Source organism: Mytilus californianus, unplaced genomic scaffold (genome assembly GCF_021869535.1).
Source record: "Mytilus californianus isolate M0D057914Y unplaced genomic scaffold, xbMytCali1.0.p SCAF_5, whole genome shotgun sequence".
Taxonomy (NCBI): Eukaryota; Metazoa; Mollusca; class Bivalvia; order Mytilida; family Mytilidae; genus Mytilus; species Mytilus californianus.
This window is the reverse complement of record NW_026262701.1, coordinates 12,809,220-12,832,802: the sequence shown is the minus strand read 5'-3', so window position 1 is coordinate 12,832,802 and position 23,583 is coordinate 12,809,220. Positions and strand designations below refer to the sequence as shown.

Sequence of the window (23,583 nt, the reverse complement as noted above, 5' to 3'; positions counted from 1 at the left end):
TTGTTAATACTATTGACTGCCAAAAAAACTGTATCTGCCAGCTCAATATACAAATTAAATTCCCAAATGCTCTGTAAAACTTTTAAGGTGATTTTTTTAAGTCCAGTGACAATGATCTTGAAGTCTATGTCCTTGTTACCCTATCACATAATTATGAAGTGTACCATTGATGCTGCATAATTGTTTATCAATTTAAAGATTTAAGAAACTCTCTGTGCCCTTTTTCTTCATTGGACCTGATTAATGATTCTAGGCAGTGTACTTTTGAGTTATGATGCGGGGGAAAGACTTTTGAGTAGAATGAGTTACTCCTCTTTGATATCTGATCCTAAAATATAATATATTTTCTACCACAGGATTAATTTATTAGTTGTAATTGGTTTTGAACTAGCTTCCTGTTACTATGAGTACTCTTAGATCGGTACGTACTTTGAGTCTTGTCTTTTTTTTTAGTTGTTTTTTGTGCTTTTGGCCAATCCCATGAGTCAAGCCATTTCCCACTGAGTTTTCCACTTTGCTATAATGTTGAACTGTTACACCACTGTCCTAGGTTAGAGGGTGAGGTTTGAGCACTCACAAACATGTTTCTTCATCATTTTGTATCTGGTGGAGAGTTGTTTCTTTGGCAATCATCCCACATCTTATTATTTTTATATTAACTCTGAAAAATACTTTATGTGCCTGTCCCAAGATTATTCAGTGGTTGTCCTTGGTTGCTGTCTGTCATATTCGCTTTTCTTTTCTGTCATTGTTTTGTCATAAATCAGGGTGTGTTTTTTTTCCTTATGAACTGTTTCAGGTTTGTCATGTAGGGACTTTTTTAGCTGGCTATACAGTATGCGTTTTGCACATTTTATTTCTGAAGACTGTGTGCTGACCAATACTCATAATTGCTTACATCTATGTCATTTGGACTCTGGTTGATAGTTGTCTTATTGGCAATCATATCACATCTCCTTATTTTTATAATCATATGTATAATTTCAAAATCACGAGTCAAAAACAAATATTGAGAAAAAATGTATGGCCAGTGACAGGGAAAAGAAATAGGAATACATGTCAACAGAAAAGATGTGCTTTTAAAGAGTGAGCCTCCTCATGTGGTTTTTGATTATGTGATTACTTGGCCGTTTTTATAGTGATCATTTGATTACCAGACCAAATATTTCATGGTTATTTTATTATTTGATAATCCAGGACTGTATTTTTGATTATTTGATTATCTTGTTTAAAAATAATTTAATAATGATTATGTGATTATATTGGCAAAAAATTAGTGATTATGTGATTACTTGGACACCCCCATGAGGAGTCTCAAGAGTATAAAACCATACTAGACACAATGTGACATGCCAATTCTATATTAATCTGACAACAAACAAATGTTATTTTCTTTTTATTAAAAAGAAAGCATAAGAAATATCACAGACAAATTCACAAACATACAGATGTAATTCCATAAACAGATATAAAGACAAAACTATCTTAAAGATCAAAAAGTAAAATTTTAACTTTTTTTTAGTGTTTCAAATGATAGAAATTTCAATTTTAAAACTCTCCATCTCAAACTTTCTTTAATATGATAAAACTTGCTGTACTTAGAACATACATAATATCTATTGATGTTCAAACTGTGACTGTGTCTTAAGACATATGTTCAAGTAGTATTCATGGTATGCTAATAAAATACAAAATTGTTCTGTCTTTGTACTCAAATAATCTAACAACATATTATATTTTCAGTAACACTATGCAAGTTAACAATATGAACTGAGAAATAGCAGAAGAATGTGACTACAATCTGATATAATTTTCACAGATTTACCCAAACTGAGATAATGTGTGAGAAATTGAAAAGAGAATGAAATATTCTAGCATTTGGAAAGTATATTATTGTGTCATCCCCTAAAAGGGAGGTACGGTCACATTTCATTATTACACATGCCACTGAATTCCATTAAAAAAATACTCAAGTCGTTCAGCTTTAAATCATCACATGGCTGGTTCCATTTGTCTTTTCTCCTTTGTTGGAGGAGGATGTTCCAATTCATCAATAGCCTCATCATAGGATGGTGGTAGCTCTGTAGAAGGAGGGGGAGGTAACTTATCTATATCAGACTGTCTTATCGTCCTTGACAGAGCCGGGAGACTTTTCCCACCCATCCCACCCATGGCTGCCAGTGGTGGAAGTCCACCCATAACCCTATTTGGAGCAGGGTGCGGTGTTGGTGTTTCTGCCTCTTGACGATGACTAGCTCTGGATTGTCTGTCATCCTCATATGGATCATAAGGTGGTATAATTGGTGTTGGGGCTGGTGATGGTGGAACATCAGCTGGTCCAGTGTCTTTCTGAGATACTGGTGGCTCCTTGACATAAGACGGTGGTAGTTTGTTGGCATTAGAGTCTGATGGTGCCTCTGGTTGAGGTTCAGGCTTAGGTGGAGTTTTCCAGACTAAGCTATCTCCAACTTGTAAGGCAGTAGCTAATTTGGTGGCTGCTTCTTGTGTCTGAATATAAAATAAGATGACAGTAAATGTCAAATATTACAAACTTTTCAGTTTTGTATAATGATAAAAATTTATTCAACACAATTTCAAAATATTGTACTTTTTGTTGTTGACAAGCAAAATCAGTGGGTTATGTAGTGTGAAAAAAAAGTAAAAACAACAAAACAATTGTAATGTTCTGCTGCTGTCATACAGCAGATTTGTTAATTTCGTGTTTTTTTCATACATCTGTCATATTTTAACAGCAAAGACCAATCCAGTGACCCCTTATATTTTCTTATCCTTAAAACAGCAATTTTTACAGCAATAAAATAGAGTTCAATGAGTTTTAAATGCATACAAAATTTCTTCAAAATCAGAAGTATTGCTAAATAATTACTAGTGTTGTCAAATCGAACAGTTCTGCCTCACCGGTTACTCAAATAATCTTTTGACTGATTAAGCGGTTAACCGATAGTAAAGTTGATGTTTAAAGGCCTTATCTACAGTACTCTACAAATGCAGTTTTTTTGATACCATGAATTGTTGTTTATCCTTGTGCCTTTGAGCAGTCCTGGTGAGGTTTTACTTTTAATAATCCAATACTACCATATACTTTCCCTTGATGACTTTTTTAATGAAATTAATAGTCTCAAGTTTAAAAAGCATCTCTTCTGGTTTCAGGTAAACAAATATGAATGGTTTTTTTATGCTTGCCATTAAAGGTGGGAAGGTTTTACAAAGGGTAAATGATAAGCAAGAAAAAAATCAAACATTTGTTTTATAATTGATGAAATATGCATGAACTGACTTCAAATTAAAGGTGATGCATGTCTGAAAAGAGGGTGGTCTAGATGCAAACGTTTTGGATTTGGTGACAATAAAAATTATTGACAAAAAATATTGACAATTTTTAGCGGCCACCTGTATTTTTAAAACATCACCATGGTTAAATGTTGATAACATTACCTCAGCATCCAAGCTCATCTGACCAGCTTTAACTCTAGATTCAAACTCCCTGAACTGACTAGATGCTTCCCTCTTGTCTCCTTTGTTATATAAAAATATAGCAAAATTCAATGGGATGTTGGGATCTTTCCTGTAAAAATATGATTCTGAATTAATTTAAGCCTCTAATAGCTCTACAATATCAAAAGCTACCACAATTATGATTTTAAAATCCTGGCAGGGATTTCCCTACAGAATTAAAATAAATCAAAAGGCCTGTATTGCACACCTGGCATATATATATAAATGAATCCTACTGATAAAATATTATGACAAAATCATTTTTTGTTTTAGGCATATCCTTCAAAGGATCATAAAAATTTAGCAAAGCCACATTATAATCAGCTCAATGTGATAGGAATTCCACGGCCTGACAGCACAAATTTACAAAATATTGCTTTTATGTTGACCATTGAAGGCCGTATGGTGACCTATCATCGTTAACTATATGTCATTAGGTCTCTTGTGAAGAGTTGTCTCATTGGCAATCATACCACATCTTCTTATTTTTATACATAGGTACATATAGAATCTCCTTGCGTGACATCTTATATTGAGTGACATCTGTATATATTTTTTTTACATGTTATTCATTTAACCATTTATCAGGCATTATTTCAAGTAATTCAAATAACCTACATGACATGCTTGTCAGGTCATAAAAGATGGCATTTTTTTTTAATTAATACTGATTCACTCATAGGGTCTTTGCATCGGAAATAAAAACATTTATTCTAAAACCGTTGTTGGCATGAAACGGGTTCTGTTCTCATATCGTATATTTTATGATGGTAAGATACTAAACACCTAACGGGAGGGATTGGGCTTGATTTTTATATGATGAAGACATAATCTTTTAATCAGTTTAATTGAAGTCTGGAGCTGGCATGTTAGTAAATGCTAGTAGTCCTTTGTTAATTTATGTTAATTATTGTCATTTTGCTTAGTTTCTTCTGTTACCTATTCTAACATCGGACTCAAGACATCTTAAAGTTCTTTTAAACTGATTTTCACTGTTCGTATTGCTGTGTGTTTATTTGTTCCACATTGGTTAGAGGTATAGGGGAGGGTTGAGATCTCACAAAACCCCACCACATTTTTGCGCCTGTCCTAAGTCAGGACCCTCTGGCCTTTGTTAGTCTTGTATGTTTTTTTTAATTTTGGTTCATTTATATGTTTCAGAGTTTAGTGTGATGTCCATTTTTGCTTAACTAGTATACATTATTGTTTAGGGGCCAGCTGAAACCTGCCTCTGGGTGGGGCATTTTCTCGCTGTGTTGAATGACCCATTGGTGGCTTTGGGCTGTTTTCTGCTCTTTGGTTGGGTTGTTGTCTCTCTGACGCATTCCCCATTTCCATTCTCAATTTTATTAATTAGGATTTATAAGGACGTTGGAGAAGTGATCTTATGCCTAACACTGAGTAATATATATTCATTTTGTAATTCAAATTTTGAAGGAAGACTGCTGAAATGTTTTCCAGTGTCTTTTGACAAGGTGAGCAAACAGACATTATTGCATGGAAACAGTTGTCTCTACAAATAAGAACAATGAAAACATTAACTTTATATCATTTCATGACACAAAAATGTTGTATTCCTTGTTAGAGCAATGGCAAAAGGGACAGAAACTGACAACTGCCACATAATTATAAACTTACTGATCAAGACCAATGGCCTGTTCATAAGCTTGCTTAGCATTGTCTGGGTCTTCTAAATAGGATAATGCCACTGAAATTATAATATCAAATTTTATCTACAAAAAATAACATTCAAAAAATCATTTGCACTGATTACATTTTTTTCTTTTCCTAAATACATACAAGGTTTAAACTTGATTTAAAAGTGCTGTTTCGCCATATATAGATTATCTTACAATACCCTCTTGATTATGATATTTAAACACTTGAGATCATTAAATTTCTAAAAATTTGAAATGTGAGGAATATTTGGAAAATATGGCACACGCTAATTAATCATTCGTGGTTTATCGAATGTTTATCTAATTGTCCAGATTTGGTTTAAATGCAAGAACAATTAAAGAAAATCAGCTTTAAAACGTTTACTTGCCAATACTTCCATATGTCAACAAAATAAAACTTTACCATCAGTATAAATGAGGCAGATCACATTTCAATAAGTTTTTTATGATCCAAGCTATTTTAAATCCATTCTTTTTCCTTAGTATTGACCTAAATATATAACTTATCTACTTACCTGCCAGTAATGAAAATAAGGCAGACATTTTTGGTCTGAGATTTATAGCAGCACTGAGGAAGTGGAAAGCTGAGGCATATTGTTGCATGGTGAGATGTACTAGTCCTAGGTTGTACAATATTTTCCAGTCAAAGGGAGCTAAGTAGTTGGCTCTCTTAAGACAGCTGATAGCCTAAGAAGGAAACAAACATCAGTTCCTTAATGTAAATACTGCAAAAAGTCTAAATTTGTCCCCAAATCTATTTTGTCAGAGAATCAGATGCTAGTCCTCCAGCTTTTAAGATAAATTAATAATTGGACAATAATATCTGATATTTGTAAAATTCTTAAATGGCCACATCCAAACTGTTTATCTGGCCTGATTTCTGTTCAATGTTTTTAAGATCTCATACACTGATATAGTTATAAATAATAAATGTACTATGTCAAGTTGAGATCAAATGCTTTCATTATTCACACATGGCCAGCAGTCATTTTGAAAAAGCTGTATGTGAACTCACTGGAAAAGTAATTCTATCTATATAGAATCATGTGCAAAACAGTGTAGCCGAGACCATTGATTGGCGCACTAAATTCTCCCATTGACTGGGTCAGATTAGGTGAACGTTCGTCTGTAACGCCCACAACTCACGACGTATTTATTATAACATTTAAACTGTGGGGTTGCCAAAGGGTCTCAGTATATATACGTTCTACAGTGCACAGCATATTATATACATATTTTATTTGCGATCATAAAATGTACGAAGTCGTCCATTACTATGTAAATTGGGTCGATTAAAAAAAAAGCTGAATATGTTTCTGTTGCCAAGGGTTTTTCACAAGTATAGTAGTTAGCAGAAAAGTTCACCAAACTATACATTTTACCTATTCAAAAACGTAAATGCAAATTCCACAAGGCTTGATCCAAATAGTCTTTTTATTGTCTAATAACTTGCAAGTACGAAAAAGACAGGACAGAAGTATATTTTGTCTATTATATGTTTTGTGTACGCACACTTTTTAAAGTTGATCATGCATTCCTTCTAAAATAAAATTTTGACCAGATAAAAGTTAAAAGATGACATAATTGGACAACCGCAATTGTTAAATCGCTTTGACGTCCGAAAAAAAAAATAATAATCAACACATGCATTGTAACTTTTAAAGCCAGTTAAATCCTTTTTTTTTTTTTGCTGAAAGAACGTGCGATATCATAAAAATTGATTATCAAAACATAACGAAAACACAAGTAAAGAACGTTTAAGTATTCAATATAAATCAAAACACAAAGGTTATTCCTGATTAGTTTTTCGAGTTATTTTATTTAGGCGTTGAGACCCTTTGGTGATCCCACAGTTTAAATTTCTATAATAAATACGTCGTGAGTTGTGGGCGTTACAGACGAACGTTCACCTAATCTGACCCAGTCAATGGGATATTTTAGCGCGCCAATCAATGATCTCGGCTACACTGTTTTGCACATGATTCTATATACTTAGTACTTATATTGTTTTTATTATCTTTTGAACAACACTAGTCAGACCTTTTTCTTAGGACATTGCATAAGCAAATTGAAGATGCTAAATTGTACAAAACTCCTTAATTTTACCTGAAAAAAATTAATAATATGTTAATTCCCTGAAATATATTATGTCAATAAAATCATTTTTAGGCTAATAATATTACTTACAGCAACATATTTCTTCTTTCCAAAGAAGGCCATTCCAATATTATTCCACAATGGAGGACTCTCAGGTGTCCCCACAGCAGCTATTCTATACTTGTTCAGAGCAACATCGAAGTCACCATGTGTCTGCATCATACTTCCTGCTGCCATGATGGCCTTGACATGGGCAGGGTCATAGGTCATGGCATTTCCCAAATTTTCAAATGCTTTTTGGAACTGGGTTACCTGAAGAGTTATGAATAATATGAAAAAAACTCTATAATATAAAAATATAATAGATTTATCTACTTTGTTCTATGTTCTTAATAAGTTGGTGCTTAGACTAGCTCATAACTAAGTATGGTTAAATAATAACTGTATAATTGGATCCTTTTTAAGATTAGTAACATAATTTCATAGCATAGTTTGAAATCTTAAGAATTCATTGATGAATTGATATTTACTTGACATCCAGCAAAAATTATTATATGCATATCATGGTATTGTCAAATGAAGATACCCTGGTGTGTACAGGACTGGCAAGATCCCATATCATAGGTATTCATGCAACAGATCACCAAGGTGGTGCAATCTGAGTGAAAATCAAGTTTTCAGGCTGACAGAAACTTTAGTAAGAATTGGAATATAAGGACAATTACTAACACTGTACATATATATATCACTATGTATTGTGTTTTCACTCACCTGCATGTACAACAAGCCAAGAGTAGTTAACATGTCTGGATTTTCTGGAGAATACCTGAAACCAATGAAAAATTGTATTAGATCTTACATTCTTAGAAATGATAGTCACTTATTTGCAGAAAACACAATCTGCTACCATGAAATCCAAAACTGACATTGGCAAGATAATATACTGGAGGATATAATAAAAGATACACTTTTAAAAAGTTAGTACATTTAAATCAGCTGAAATATCACAAAGCGTTTGTTAACCATTTCCAAATAATTTTAGGCCAGACCAAGTAATTAACGGACATTGATTCTAGAATAAATTTTAAATTCTAAGATAGAAGAAAATTATGTGGATTCTCCTGTTGGGTTGCTAAGTTTCAAGCTGTCGCTTCCTGTTACATTTTACTACAAAAGCATCAACGTTTAAAGGTCTAAAACAAAAGTTTGCCAAAATTATTTCAAAGGTACTAGCGGCTCTTTTCACAAAAAAATCTTGTTATTATACACATTTCAGCATAACTTATGATCAATTTTGATCGTAATACTGTTTTGTGAAAAGAGTCACAGAAATTTTTTAAAAAAAATTTCATGTTGGCAAAATTCATAAAAGAATGGATTTTTTTTAACATACACATGTAAGCAGATCTTAAAGAATCATGCAAATAATGACACAATTACATTTTTTTATCATTTTTAATGAATTGTAGACTGTTCAAAGCTTAAAAATGTGACTCTTAACAGAGTTCTGTCTCAACAATTCATTTTCTTGAAGTATGCTCAGAAGACATTAGATTTTAAATACTTTTTTCAATGTAAAATTATTTGTCAAATAAGCAGCTGTATGTTATGTTCCCAGTTTACCAAATAACTGCATCTGAATAATGAGTTTCTTAACATTTTTGGTAAATAAGTTAGGTCTGAATAGTTTTCAATTTCAATCCTTTTAACCATAATCACACAATGAAATTTGATATATAAACACATAAATGTTTTTAAGGAATTGGTCATGTTTATTCCCGTTCTACAATAGTAGGGGAGTATTGTGTTTTCCATAATGTGTATGTCCATCCATTCTATTTCAGATTATTTTAACTGAAAGGTAGTTAACTATGAAGTTATGGTAATATATCAACTTGAGATTCAGAAGGTTTTTTATGCCCCACCAAGGGGCATTATGTTTTTTGGTCTGTGCGTCCGTTCATCCATCTGTCCCGCTTCAGGTTAAAGTTTTTGGTCAAGGTAGTTTTTGATGAAGTTGAAGTCCAATCAACTTGAAACTTAGTACACATGTTCCCTATGATATGATTTTTCTAATTTTAATGTCAAATTAGAGTTTTGACCCCAATTTCACGGTCCACTGAACATAGAAAATGATAGTGCGAGTGGGGCATCCGTGTACTATGGACACATTCTTGTTTATTACTATATTCTAAATAAGGTTTTGATGCAGATTTTGCTGTTCACTAAACATGTAAATGTGATAGTTATATGGACACATATTCTTCTTTAACATTTATGCTCACTCCACAGCCTGTTTGTAGATATCTATTGCACCATTTATATTTCCCTCCATCAAATAAATTTTCCCCAGCATTAAAAATGTTATCTCATGTCTTTTAAATGTCAGAGCCTGGGTCAAACAATGTTTTGCCTACAAAGAAATAAAATATATTCAATATTCTGTTAAATTGGATGATATTTCAATGCACCTTCCAAAATGTCCCCCTTGCCACTCACAATTGAAAAAATATGCATGTTTCTGTTGTTGGTTGGTCATCTCACTGACATTGAGCATGTGCATAAATTACTTAATTCTGTTGATACATTTGTTGAGCTACATATGATTGGACCATAGAGTGGCTTATATTCAGTTGCAATAAAATCTTATTAAATGTTCTTTATATAGGCCATTTAAAACAGTTTTGTTTTTGTTAAAGGGAAACTCCGCGATTTTTTACTTTTCATCTAAATATATTCATCTTAACATAAAAAACACATTCACAAAGTTTTAAATTTATATTCTTTCTAATAACGGAGAAAATCAAGTATTTGTAACTTTTTTGGTTGACCTACGTCACTGGGTTGTGACGTTTTAACCCGAATTGTTGAATCATGGGAAAAAATAAAACCTGTTAAAGTCTTAATTGCTTATCAGAATTTTACGTAATTAAAAGCGCACAGATGACCGTTGGTCGTAGTTAATAACCACAATATAAGAATGAAAGAAAATGAATATGTGTGTACCGTTTTGTATTGATTGAATAAAACTTCCTATATGAAGTTATCTTTAAATATAAATATTTTCGAATTAATTTCAAAAATTAATGAGATTTTTTCATAAAATATCTATAGAACATTTTTACTGATATTGAACTGAAAATATTTTAAGTTTTATTTACCGTTATAACTTTGATAACCATTTCAATGCAAAATATTTGTGAACAGAGTGTGTATATAATTTTGTAAAGTCATTGTTTATTTCTCGATTTGAGGAGAATTCGTTTGAACTTTACCTTGCAGCAATTTAGCCTCAGGCGTACACAGGTGTGAATATTGTCATTTTGAATGGATTAACAGAAAGAGTATAGCGTGTTTAATATACCCAGATGAAATACCCGATCACAATAGAGAAACAATAATTAAATTGTATAAATTAATTGAAAATTAACATTCAACTTTTTAATTCCGGAAGTGTTACAATATTAAAATGGAACAATTTTCGGTTACGTTCTATGCAATTAGCATAAAGTTAAGATATGAAGTTAAAAGAATAGTACTTTTAATCTTAAAAATTAAATGTTACATTTCCCAATTAATAATCATTGCACATCTGTTTAATTTACTTTACCGGAATTCTTTAACTTGTATTTAAATCTGGCGATGTTTAAATGCTAACAATCGTAAAACTATCGCAATTTTAAAGTTTTTAATTGAAAAAAATACAACAGTACAACATGCATGATTTTTTTTTCTTTTTTATTAACATTTCATTCTTACATAGTTAAATTCATTTGACAATCACTTAGACAAATTATTTGTGAAAAGAATACCAATTATCGTTTATTTCATTAATGAATATACATACATTATAAATCTAAGCTACATTAATTGGTTTGAGGATTTTTTTTAGGATAGCCGTCATTAATCCAAATTAGTAATACAGTTGTTGTAATTAAATGGGCATCTCTTAGTATTGTATATTACTGATATTGACGATTTTAGAACAGTTCGTCCCAATCTCGTTGTTCTTGAAACAATCTTTACTAGTATACTTGTAAGTTTCCTGACGTATAAGCGCCATTGAGGATGAGCTAAAGAGATAGCAGACTAGTAGCGTATTTGTTTGTTGGGGCAGGAGATGCCATGCAACCACTTGTACAGATAAACAAGCTTATGTTGTCAACACTATTAGAAAGAGTTCCCATCGTCGGATGGGGTATATGAAGGCCGTTCCAAGAATGAACTATTGACATGTCTGACTCTGAACAGTTAGTAAACGGACTTAACAAAGATCCATAGACATCGACCGCTTGTTCTTGATATTTGAAACTGCATGCATATACACTTTTATGGGAGTCATTATTTATCTTGTGTCTGACGAAAACTAAATGCCTGCATGGTTATATCTTGCCGTACGTTTGTATTGGTTTGGTGGGTGTTCACTCAAAATCGTAATTCAAAAATTGTGTTTGTGAGATGTAGATTCACTTCAATACCGAATTTCGTCTATATATTTCACAAGTGTATACCACGGAGAAGATCTGAAGGTATATTACTCCCATTTTGTTTGGTTGTGGACCATCGATGTTTACAGCAATATTTAATGAATAAGATGATGATGGTAGAAAGAACTATGAGCGTCATGTGGAAAATATTACATGCATGTCGGACCATGAGTTGTCAATCTGTATGAAAAGATTTCCAATACAACCATTATGAGTAGGAATTTTTACATGCTATACTCTCGTACTAGTATTACAGGGTTCTTGTGTCGTTTAACTCTGACACACATCTTTTACTTTAAGATGTATGAAAGGTTCTAAATGTATATATATATATCTTAAATGTAACAATAATCAAACGCCTATAGGCAATCACTAAAATGGTATGAAGTTTTTATACAGATTTGTTCTTATTTACACAATCATTAACAAACTAAATAAATTTAACAAAGTAAGACCGTGACACTACGATATAACAAATGGGATACTAATTAATTTTTAACCATGCTATGCAGAAACTTAACACATCAAGCAGGAACATATATATTAATATACTGTTCCCAGCATCAAGTTAGTGCACGTGAATACCAATTAGGAACACGATGTGTGATTTTGTATAACTAAAAATATCAAAGCGAGCAAAAACTTTGTCAAGCAAACATTTTTTTCATTATGCCTCTCTTTATCTCCGCTCCTTTACAATAAATATTTCGCTTTTCATCGATCGTTCTCTATATTGTTCTCTATTTGGTTATTTTTTTTCACTATGCCACTCTAACTCCGCTCCCTTTTCCCTGTCGTCCTAATCCTTATAAAGATAGGGACATTAGACATAGAAGGGGCTCTCTTATCTTCAATGAATTAATATTGATAGTGACTATAAGTGCTGCTTTACTTTATATATCTGCATGTTTGCCAATCGACAAAAGCTTGTATTTGCGTGAAGAATTTTTTTTTCTCAAAAATATGGTCCAGAATCATGACAAAACTATATTCATTTTACCAAAATGTTCAAAGGTCATGTTTATAATTTTTTAAAACTTATTATCAGCAAAAATAGTGGATAATATTATCATCAGAACATCATTCATTAAAAGGTGGAATTATAATTTCAAACACACACAAGATAAACAACGTTCGACACAAATAAATGTTACCTGTGCACACCGGGTACCTCAATAAAGAGGCCATGCATGAACCTGTATTATATAATTGTGTAATACGAATTTTTAGTTGACAGGATGTCACTGGAATACCCAGGGTCGTGTATCTAATATACGTCCTTGGAATACCTAACTGAATGTGTCGCTCTGACACGACATCTATCAATAATTCTGACATACCTATTATCAATTCGGGAGGAAGCCAAAATATATATATATATAAGATAACGTAAATAAAATTTAAAAAGAAAAAACTACTATAAATTTTTCACCGAACATACCAGATAGAGTCACACATTTAACTAAAAAACTAAGTGTCTTTATAATTGACCGTTCCGAATTGATTCCGTATCAATTTGATATAATTTAAAGATAAGTTAAAAAAAAAAACACTTTTAATAAAAAAAATTGAGATGTCCGATATTTCGATATTTACATATCTATATTAAACCTGGGAATATTATACTATATCAACATATTATGTCCCAGCTAAAACCTCTTCCTAACATTGCTCCTTGTCAATAGCCGTTAAATATCATAATAAAAAAATGTTATTTTATATCGTATAACTTTATTAATTGAAAAATTATCTTGTCTAAATACGGAACTATTCTTTATACAAATCAATGCACTTTATCACAGACATATATACACATGTGTATATATATATCTCCATGTGTATATATGTCTCTGACTTCATATAAAAGAGGCATACTAATGAATCTTCTGTAAATCAGTGATTGTTACAAGAACACTGCATTTGTCTTTCTTAAATTGAAACTGTTCTTCCTCATCAAATCTATATTTTTTTTATTCAACGAGATCTTATCATATGAGGATTTGATAACTATAGCTATCAGAACTGCTAGGTTATTTTGTTATTAAAAAAGGATAATTACCATCGAATCTCCCTCGTCACAATATTGTTCAAAATGGTCTTCACACACCAACTTGTGCTTGTTATAGATGCAACTATTTGCTGTTAGTTTAAGGTTGTACAACCATGTCTGATACAATTCTGTCTTTTTTTGTGGGATTGGGAAAACTATGTAGACTTTTGTCGTAACCTTGTCCGACAGAACAACCGTACGCTTGGCAAGACATTTTGACACTGAATAACCGTCTACGGTAATCCCCAATTGATGATGGGAGTTTTTAACGCACGGTCGGTAAATCCCCGATTCTTTTTGTTCTTTGTGGTTTATAGATATCACGTGACTTTTTAGATCGAACATGCCGACAAGATGGCGATATGTCGAGAACTGATAGTGAATTTCAAAAATCGATTTTGATCTCTTTACATAGAGAATAAAAGTTTTTTATTTATGAACATGTGGTTTTTTATGCTTAAAGAACAAAATATCAATTTTTCATTTTTTTGCGGAGTTTCCCTTTAACTCATGCATGAAACAAAAATGTCTGTGGATGTTATAGTGGGCTACCTGTTTCTTTCTGAATGTTTAACCTACAAATCCTGAATGTTTGTTTTTCACTAAAAATAATTACCTTGTCATATTCTCTCAAGTACATGTTACAAACTCCTTGGTTGTGAGCTATTTCCTGAAATCATTAATAACATCAACATTACAATTCTACACATCTTATTTCTCATGAATGAATTTACTTCATAATTTATAGTTAGAATTCATGAAGTCACAATATGGGAGACAACTCAATGTATTATTTATATTAATATGGGAGATAACTCCAAATAAGTCCAATTGAGCCCTGACAATTAGAAAAAAGCTACACTGTAAAATGTTCTTATCAAAAAGTATTAATCCTAGGTTTATCCCTATTCATATCACTTAAAAACTAAGTAATATGCCCTATTTTAAGAAAATGCAATTTTATCTGAAAATTAATACTACAATGTGTTAAAAGACTTACCCAATCTCTCTCATTAAGCTTTATGGCTTCATTATATACATCAAGTGCAGCTTTGTGTCTAGCCAATAAGAATCTGTTGAATAAAATGTAACATGTTTTTTTATACTATCTTTAAATTGAAATAAGTTTAATTAAAGTCAAATCCATATCCTTCGGTAAAAATTCAACAGTATAATAATAACTGTGAAACATTTTCATAATTTTTTTTTAAATGAATTAAAAACCAATTTTCTTAAATAAATGAAGTGCATGAATGGAGGTAAATAAATTTTCATATTTATGAGTGTTAGGCTTTTCATTATAATTTTGATATTTTTAAGATTCTCTTCAACACTACTGAAGTTTAAGGAAAATATAATCTTAGAATCATTAATGTTGTGGATTCATAAATATTTTCATGATTACCATGAAAATACATTTTTTAAGATTAAAATACTCTCACAAAAAAGTGAATCATGAAATTTTTGTTGCTTCAGTCAAAAATAACACAAATGGTATATCAATACAAATATTATCTATATAATATATTTTGGTCCTAGATTGTATTACTTACAGTGATCTAGCTACTTGCTTCAGATTATCAGCACTATGAGGATTAAGTAACGTACAGGTCTGAAACAATTCTAGAGATTCTTGTATTCGACCTTCCTGTCTTAATATCAATGCTGAAAATAAACAATGTGCTTTTATTTATTATTTCTTATCAAAGTTCACATGTGTAATAACAGAAATTTTTTTCAATTATTTTTTTATTCTAACACTGAAATTTCCTTCATAAAAATAAAATAATATCAACATAATAATAAGGAATGATTCATAAATATTTTCATAAAACTTGCCAATTTTTAAAGTGTAAACATAGCAACAACTTGTAAGGTAAATTCTCGAGTGACAATTTTAAAAATAAACACACAGTTTCTTGTCTATAAACTTCATAGCTCCCTTTCATAGTATAATCCACTGCGTATGATATTAGAAAAAGTAAATGTACAATGAGAAATTTTGTACTTATTCAGTCAATCATAAATATTTCTACTCCAACACTTATTTAAATTCTATCTAGCCTTTCTGTCAAAAGTACTGATATTTCAAACTACATGTACAATAAGATATTCACAATCCTACCTTGCACATACACAGCATATTTACAATCCTACCTTGCACATACACATCATATTCACAGCATATTCACAATCCTTCCTTGCACATACACAGCATATTAACAATCCTACCTTGCACATACACATCATATTCACAATCCTACCTTGCACATACACATCATATTCACAATCCTACCTTGCACATACACATCATATTCACAATCCTACCTTGCACATACACATCATATTCACAATCCTACCTTGCACACACACAGCATATTCACAATCCTACCTTGCACATACACATCATATTCACAATCCTACCTTGCACACACACAACATATTCACAATCCTACCTTGCACATACACATCATATTCACAATCCTACCTTGCACACGCACAGCATATTCACAATCCTACCTTGCACATACACATCATATTCACAATCCTACCTTGCACATATACATCATATTCACAATCCTACCTTGCACATACACATCATATTCACAGCATATTAACAATCCTACCTTGCACATACACATCATATTCACAATCCTACCTTGCACACACACAGCATATTCACAATCCTTCCTTGCACATACACAGCATATTAACAATCCTACCTTGCATATACACAGCATATTAACAATCCTACCTTGCACATAAACAGCATATTCACACATGCCTCCACTCTCAGCCATTGATTCTTTGATGAGTGATTTACATGTATCGAACTCCTTCCTGACATAATGTAGATGTATTAACCAATTCTTTCTTTCAAATATTGGTAGTTCTGGTGCTACAAATAAAATGAGCTTCATCAAAAAATAAAACTCTGTGTTTGACAATGTTTGAAGAAGTGCCCATCATGAAATCTTCACTGGAAAAAGTGGAGATCATAGGGATTGAGTCTATAGAACGTTACTTTAGATTTTATATAAAATGAAACATTGTAGTACACTGTATTATATCAATTGAGGGAAAATCAAGATAAAAACTGAGGTAACAAAATCAGACATCATATCTGGAACTGCAAAAGCTCTACAAACTGAAAAGTCTTTAAAATAAAAGGCTTTGCTAAGGTGGATCTCTAGTAAAAATAGAGTAAAACACAACAAGCAAGCAATTCTCAATGCAAAAACTCATTGAATATTTCCGAGCAAAATTTCAACGATTAAATGTAAGTTTAATTTTTATGACCTCCCTTACCAACCCTGAAAAATCCCCATTTAAATAAACTTATGAAAATTAAACCTCCATACATGTATGTAGAAAATAGAGAATATAATATGGATTTTTCAATAACACATGGGTATTTACCCGAGACACCAACGGTATTATATTGGTTGGGGTTTGATACAGTGTGTGATATTGAAAAAGCAGAGTTCTCACTAAAGAATTTGGAAGCAAGTCCAGGGACTTGTAATTTTTGGCCATGTTGAGTCCAACAGTGAGAGAAGAAATTTTATTGCTAAATATATCATTTATTATTTCTGTCCCCTTGACAAAATAGAGCAAGGAAATGACATCAACTTTTGATTATATTTTAACTTTTGTCATAAAATGATGATATTTGTGCTCAGATGATACAACATTTTACAATCTTGATACATCTTTGGACTCACCAGTTTGAAAATTATGAGTCCAGACAGATTTTAATGAGTCAAGGACTCATGGCATCACCCTAGTGAGAACCCTGAAAAGTCATATCATATAAACTTTAATACATATACCTAAAATAAATGTTTTTTCTTGTGAAATGACATAATACAGATAAGAGGTTTGATAAAGCCTTTGCAACTGTCACTGATATCAATACCATCATGGATGGCTGATAAATTGCTCATAAGGATTGCCATTGATTGCATTGCATTACACATAAAACATAGTATAATAAAGTTATATACAAGTAATATCAAGTGAATACCTCTTTTTGGTTTAGGTTTAGGAGGACCAGCTGGTATAACTGGTACTTCAGAGGAGGTGTCTATGTCAGATGCTCCTGCTATCTTTACTGGCTCCTACAAAAGGTAAAATACTGTTTACACAATGACTAAAATATATGTGTATGTCAGTCGGAAAGAATCTCTAAGGTCTCATGTAAATATAAGTACACAGTTCAATACATAAATTTCCCTTGTAAAATGTAACTTTAAGGTCACAGGTATATACATGATATATGAGAGGTAAGTCCTCATTCACTTGATGAAATGACACCTTTAATGAATATATCTGAACAAAATATGTAAAGTGAACCTGTAAGACTCTTCAGAACTTTCCCCTGTTGTATTCTTCAGCTAAGCAAACAATCCAACCAAAGTTTCAAACTTTGCCTCCCCTAGGGTCACTTTACCGCATACAACCAACATGCTGAGTGTGAGAACTGAACATTTAAAATGTTTTTTTTTTATTATTGTTATAATTACATCAGTTATCATGGTTATATACACAGTACATTGTATTCTTTGTCTGTATTCTTTATATACGGATATAACTGAATTAGGATTGTATCTTTGTCATTGCCCCCTTGGGGACCTTAATAATTGGAATAAACATGTATTTACCAGTACATTCATTAAATATTGATTAAATCTTGGTACATTCCAAATAAGAAGAAGTCAATATTCCCCCTCCCCTCCAACAAAAAGATGAATTGTTGGTGCCTTAATGTCAGTTAATAAATAGAGTTATCATGGTTAAGACAGTGATGCAGCTAATCGTCGGACCTGTCGGACCTAGGGGGCAGAAATATAGAGGGTCCGGCAAATGACGTCTTTGTGTCAGACCCTATGACCGGCAAATATTTTTACTGTTTGGGGCCTTCAAAATTGAAATTTCTGTCGGTACTGGTTACTTGGCTTCCAAGTCAATAATAAAAAAAACGAAAAGCATTGAAAACCAAAAGTTCTAATGACACATTTATTGCGGGTAATAAGGTACAAATGTAAACAGTTTCTTTTCTGCATTTACCCAACTAACACAAGTCTTGTGATCATAATTATTTTCGTATTTCTCGGGATTTATCTTTACACAGCAATGAATGAAAACGAAAGTAAATTTCTGGTAACAATATTGAATAGAAGCATGTTTCAGCTTCTTTTTGATAGATCAGGGAAAACTCTGATGATTTCAAGACTCAGCAAGTGTTATCAGAATGCATCCCTCAAATGCACGGTTCATGCAATGGTGCGTCCAGACAGAAAACCATGAGTCCATGGCGCGAATACATGCCTTAACGAGAACATTGATAGTACAAGAAACACAGCTTTCGTCTCCGTGTGACGAATCAGTGGTGCATGAATTAAAACAGTTGGAACAATTGATGGCCAAATCAATTTTGTAGTTGAAAACCATTGAAAACCCAAAGTTCTATTAAGGGGCAACTAATGACCAGATTTATATAAAAAAAAATAAACAAAAACTATTATTATAATTTTAATTTTCTAAGAGTATTTTTATGCCCCACCAAGGGGCATTATGTTTTTTGGTCTGTGCGTCCGTTCGTCCGTCTGTCCCACTTCAGGTTAAAGTTTTTGGTCATGGTAGTTTTTGATGAAGTTGAAGAACAATCAACTTGAAACTTAAAACACATGTTCCCTATGATATGATCTTTCTAATTTTAATGCCAAATTAGAGTTTTAACCCCAATTTCAAGGTCCACTGAACATAGAAAATGATAGTGCGAGTGGGGCATCCAAGTATTATGGACACAATCTTGTTTTCATTTTAGTTGATGAGTGAACACACATTTTAGTTTTGACGGAAATGTAGCTTTCCACTGTCTATGTTTTTGATCTAATTGTTCTTATGCCTATTAATAAAACAACTATCCATAAAGTTACTGGATAGTCAAATTAAATGTGGTCTCAGTCATTACCTGGTCATTCTAGTCAAGATTTTAAGATGTATCTTAATCGAACTGGGAACTAATTATTATTTTTCAAAATAAGTAGGTCTGGCAAACAGTTGATAGGACTGGCAAAGCTGTCTTGCATGCAGGACCCATGTCTGACAGGAAAAAAAATATCTGCATCTCTGTTAACAAACAGCATGATGTCATCTAGCTGCCAAACCTTAACTCTTCTTCTTTTTTAGGTATCAAGTTATCCATCAGTTTTTTTATGATTACTATTACTGCTGTGCATGCGTAGGATAAATACTCCAGTATTGGGAATCGCTAAGTACAGGAGATCCCATTGGAGTAACGGTTCCTTGGTTAGATGCCAACGTATACACCTTATCGCTATTTGGAATTCTGTCCTGGCTGACCTGAGAATCTGTCCCGCTTGAACCGTTGACGTCATACAACAATCACTTTTCCATTGTGGTGTTTGATATTTTGTATTATGACATCAAAATTTTATGGGAACCTTTGTGATGTCCAGTAATGGCGGACAAATAGCAATAAGCCTAAGGTGTATTGTTGAAATGTTTACAATAGTAAATAAAATGTGTATCTTTAGACACTCATCTGGCCCAGTGGCTGCCAGTTTATATCTATTCAGTGATACTGTAACATGCAAACTGATTTTTATAGTAATCTTTTAAAGCATTTATACCTGAACTACTTCTGTAAGCACAGTTTTATCTGGCAGTGGACTGCCTTCTCGCACCTCATCGGCCATATTGTTAGGAATAGTTACAGAGGTTTGTTCGAATTCTGATTTGGGAGTTCAACCAAGAAGTCATTTATAATTTCTTTCATTCTTACAATTTCGTTGAAGTGATAATTTTAATATATATCTGCTCAAGATAATAGAGCTATCTTTTTTTTCATAACATTAGCACAAATGAATATTTTGAAGACATCAAATTTTTAAATTCGATACAACATTCGAACATCATAATGAAAACTAGGACACAAAAAAATATTATATATAACAACGCATAGTAACGTACAAATATTTTTTCCATCCGAAATGAACGAACTATAATATTTATAGATTTAGAATCATACAGATCACCATTTCATGTATCAATACAAAAACATTATTTGCTACTTGTTATATGTCTTTGTTTATTTTGTTATGGCATTACTTGTATTATATGTTCAACATCAGTGCAATCAAAAAAGACTCGGGTGGAGAGTTGAATTTGCTGCAACAAATCAGTACTGTCCGATCGTGAAACTGCTATAACACTTATATAGTAGTCTAAGTGTCAGAAAAGTTAATAGTAGTATATTTTTTGCCGTCGCCGGCAAAATAAAAAATATGCTATCTTGCCGGTTCTGATTAAAATATCTAAATGGCGCCGGCAATGTAGTGAATTTGATATTTTCCCGGTTCTTTGTAAAGAGTGAATTTTAACATCAATCAATCAATCAATTAATGGATCTCAAATATTGTTACTGATATCTTATCTAACTATATGAGTAATACTTGATTCTTTTATTGACAATGCACATTTTCGTGTACTTTTTCGGCAATATAATTGTAAAAAGTGAATTTTAATATTTACTTTTCAAAAAAGTACATGAAAATGTGCACGGCTTGACGGTGTTTACGAAGGATCATTTCCTTCAATCTTTGATGGCTGGCTGTATTAGGTAAGTATGATGTCCTATCCAACTGGAGTTTCTAGTTGGTTTTTGTAGGTATTTACTCTTGTCTAAGAGGCTACAAGGTCATTTGTTAGTTTTTAACACATGATGAGTCGAGCTTCTTTTCGTCTTGCTTGTGACCTTTTCCATCCTAATTCTTCTTCTTCTTTAAGTTTTCCAGTTTTCCATCTGAATAAAGATGATTAATAACTGGTGCATACGTAGCCTATTTATTTAAACAAGTTAATATTTTAGTTATATACAAAAACTGTGCAGAGAACAGACGTAGTGATTAAAAATATGTACAGTAAATGAATATATTTAAATGAGAGTGGAGAGAACAGCATATGTAAGCTGCTCTCTGAAAGAGTCGACTGTCTGTGAATTAACAACTGTAGTTGGTAATAGATTCCATTGCGTTATTGTGTATGGGAAAAATGAAAATCTGTACGAGTCTTTGGATGTATAAATATGTCTGAAGGTGTGATAATGATGTTTTCTTGTTCTTGAGTCTGATGGGATGAGAATTGTGCTAGATGGTATAGCAACAAGATGATATGTGATCTTGTACATCATAACCAGGCGTGCACGTAATCTGCGTTGTGTTAATTGTGGCCAGTTGAGTGTATTGAGCATGTTTGATACACTGCTAGTGTTATGATACCTGTTGCAGGCATACCGAGCAGCTCTCCTTTGGACCATCTCTATCTTCGAAATAGATTCTGAGGTGTGGGGGTCCCAAACCGAGCAAGAGTACTCGAGTTTGGGACGGACAAGTGCTTGGTATGCCTGGCTCTTAATGTTTTGATTAGATGTTGTCAGGTTTCTTCGAAGGGAGCCGAGTGTTTTGTTGGCTTTCGAGATATTGTCATCTATATGTTTGTCCCATTTTAGGTTTGATTGTAGTGTGGTGCCTCAGTACTTAGCAGATGTAACAGTTTCTCAATTATGATTGTGAAGAGTGTAATTATGTTGTGAAGGTTGACGTTTAGTTGTGACTGAGAGAACAGTACACTTGTCTGGGTGGAAGGATATCAGCCAGTCCACTTCCCATTTCGCAGCTGCATCAAGATCAGCTTGTAGTTTTAGGCAGTCACTCTGGGATTTAATTGGCATGTATAGGATACTGTCATCAGCGAATATTCTTAGTTTGCTATGAGTAAGGTAGTCTGGAAGGTCGTTAATATAGGCCAAGAATAAGACTGGACCTAAGACAGTACCTTGTGGAACCCCAGAGGTGACTGGGACTGTACTTGATGATCTTCCATCCAGAAAAACTGTCTGAGTACGGTCGGAGAGAAATGCAGAGATCCAGTTTAATGTGTTTAGGCTTTTGCAAAGTCCATTATTATAAGATCTGTTTGTGTATTTGAATTGTTTGTGGATTGAAGTTCTTGGATGAAGGAGAGAAGTTGTGTTTCGCAAGATCGAGAGTGCCGAAAGCCATGTTGGAGGTCGTACAAGATGTTATTTGATTCAAGATGTTTCTTAATATGTGATGTTACTATGTGCTCCATTATTTTGCAGCAAATACAAGTTAATGAGATAGGTCTAAAATTGACCGGTTTATGTTTATCCCCTTTTTATATGCTGGTGCGACTCTAGCATGTTTCCAGTCGTTAGGGGTAATACCAGTGATGTAAGATTTTTTGAAAATTTGGCACAAAATTAGTGCGATTTGCGTCTGCATTTCTTTGAGTAAGCGGCCACTGATGTTATCTGGGCCGGTGGCTTTATGAGGGTCAGTGATCTTATTTAAGAGCTTTTCGATCCCGTTTGATGTTATGTGTAATTTACTGATTTTAGGATGTGAACTGTTGCCTTTGTTTGGTATTGGGTCATTTGTTACTGGGGTAAATATTAATACAGATTGGAATTGTTCGTTTAAAAGACTTGCTTTCTCTGTCGCGTCTGTAATGATGTTGCCGTCTTTCTTTAGTGCAGAGATGCCAGATTTGTCAGTTCTTATTGACTTGGTGTATTGAAAAAGTTTTTTTAGGTTTGTTCTGATTTTGTGTTTGAATATCTGGTTCATTGATGGGAAGATCACAGATTAGTTTTTCGATGTATTCCCAGTAGGCTTTCCTTTGTTCTTTTTGTACCTGAGCTTTC

General features: G+C 32.7%; 1 protein-coding gene across 1 annotated transcript; it reads right to left on the bottom strand.

The window, feature by feature from the left end:
* Positions 1 to 1,381: 1,381 nt before the first annotated feature.
* Positions 1,382 to 20,575, bottom strand: LOC127700457 (Bardet-Biedl syndrome 4 protein-like). The gene is made up of 13 exons (XM_052203925.1): positions 20,489 to 20,575; positions 17,857 to 17,950; positions 16,585 to 16,728; positions 15,383 to 15,494; positions 14,830 to 14,902; positions 14,446 to 14,499; positions 9,578 to 9,705; positions 8,064 to 8,118; positions 7,383 to 7,604; positions 5,711 to 5,882; positions 5,155 to 5,224; positions 3,457 to 3,586; positions 1,382 to 2,508 (listed from the first exon to the last, which is right to left on the bottom strand). Exons 1-13 carry the CDS (start codon positions 20,552 to 20,554, stop codon positions 1,993 to 1,995), a joined length of 1,836 nt encoding a protein of 611 aa, XP_052059885.1. The 5' UTR covers positions 20,555 to 20,575; the 3' UTR covers positions 1,382 to 1,992.
* Between the last annotated feature and the right edge of the window lie 3,008 nt (positions 20,576 to 23,583).

Coding starts and splice junctions, on each gene's coding strand:
- LOC127700457 (XM_052203925.1), bottom strand. CDS start 20,554: ATGGCCGATGAGGTGCGAGAAGGCAGTCCACTGCCAGATAAAACTGTG. Junction 9,706..14,445: donor ACTTGAGAGAATATGACAAG/GTAATTATTTTT, acceptor ATTTCTTTGTAG/GCAAAACATTGTTTGACCCA. Junction 2,509..3,456: donor AGATGAGCTTGGATGCTGAG/GTAATGTTATCA, acceptor TTTTATATTCAG/ACACAAGAAGCAGCCACCAA.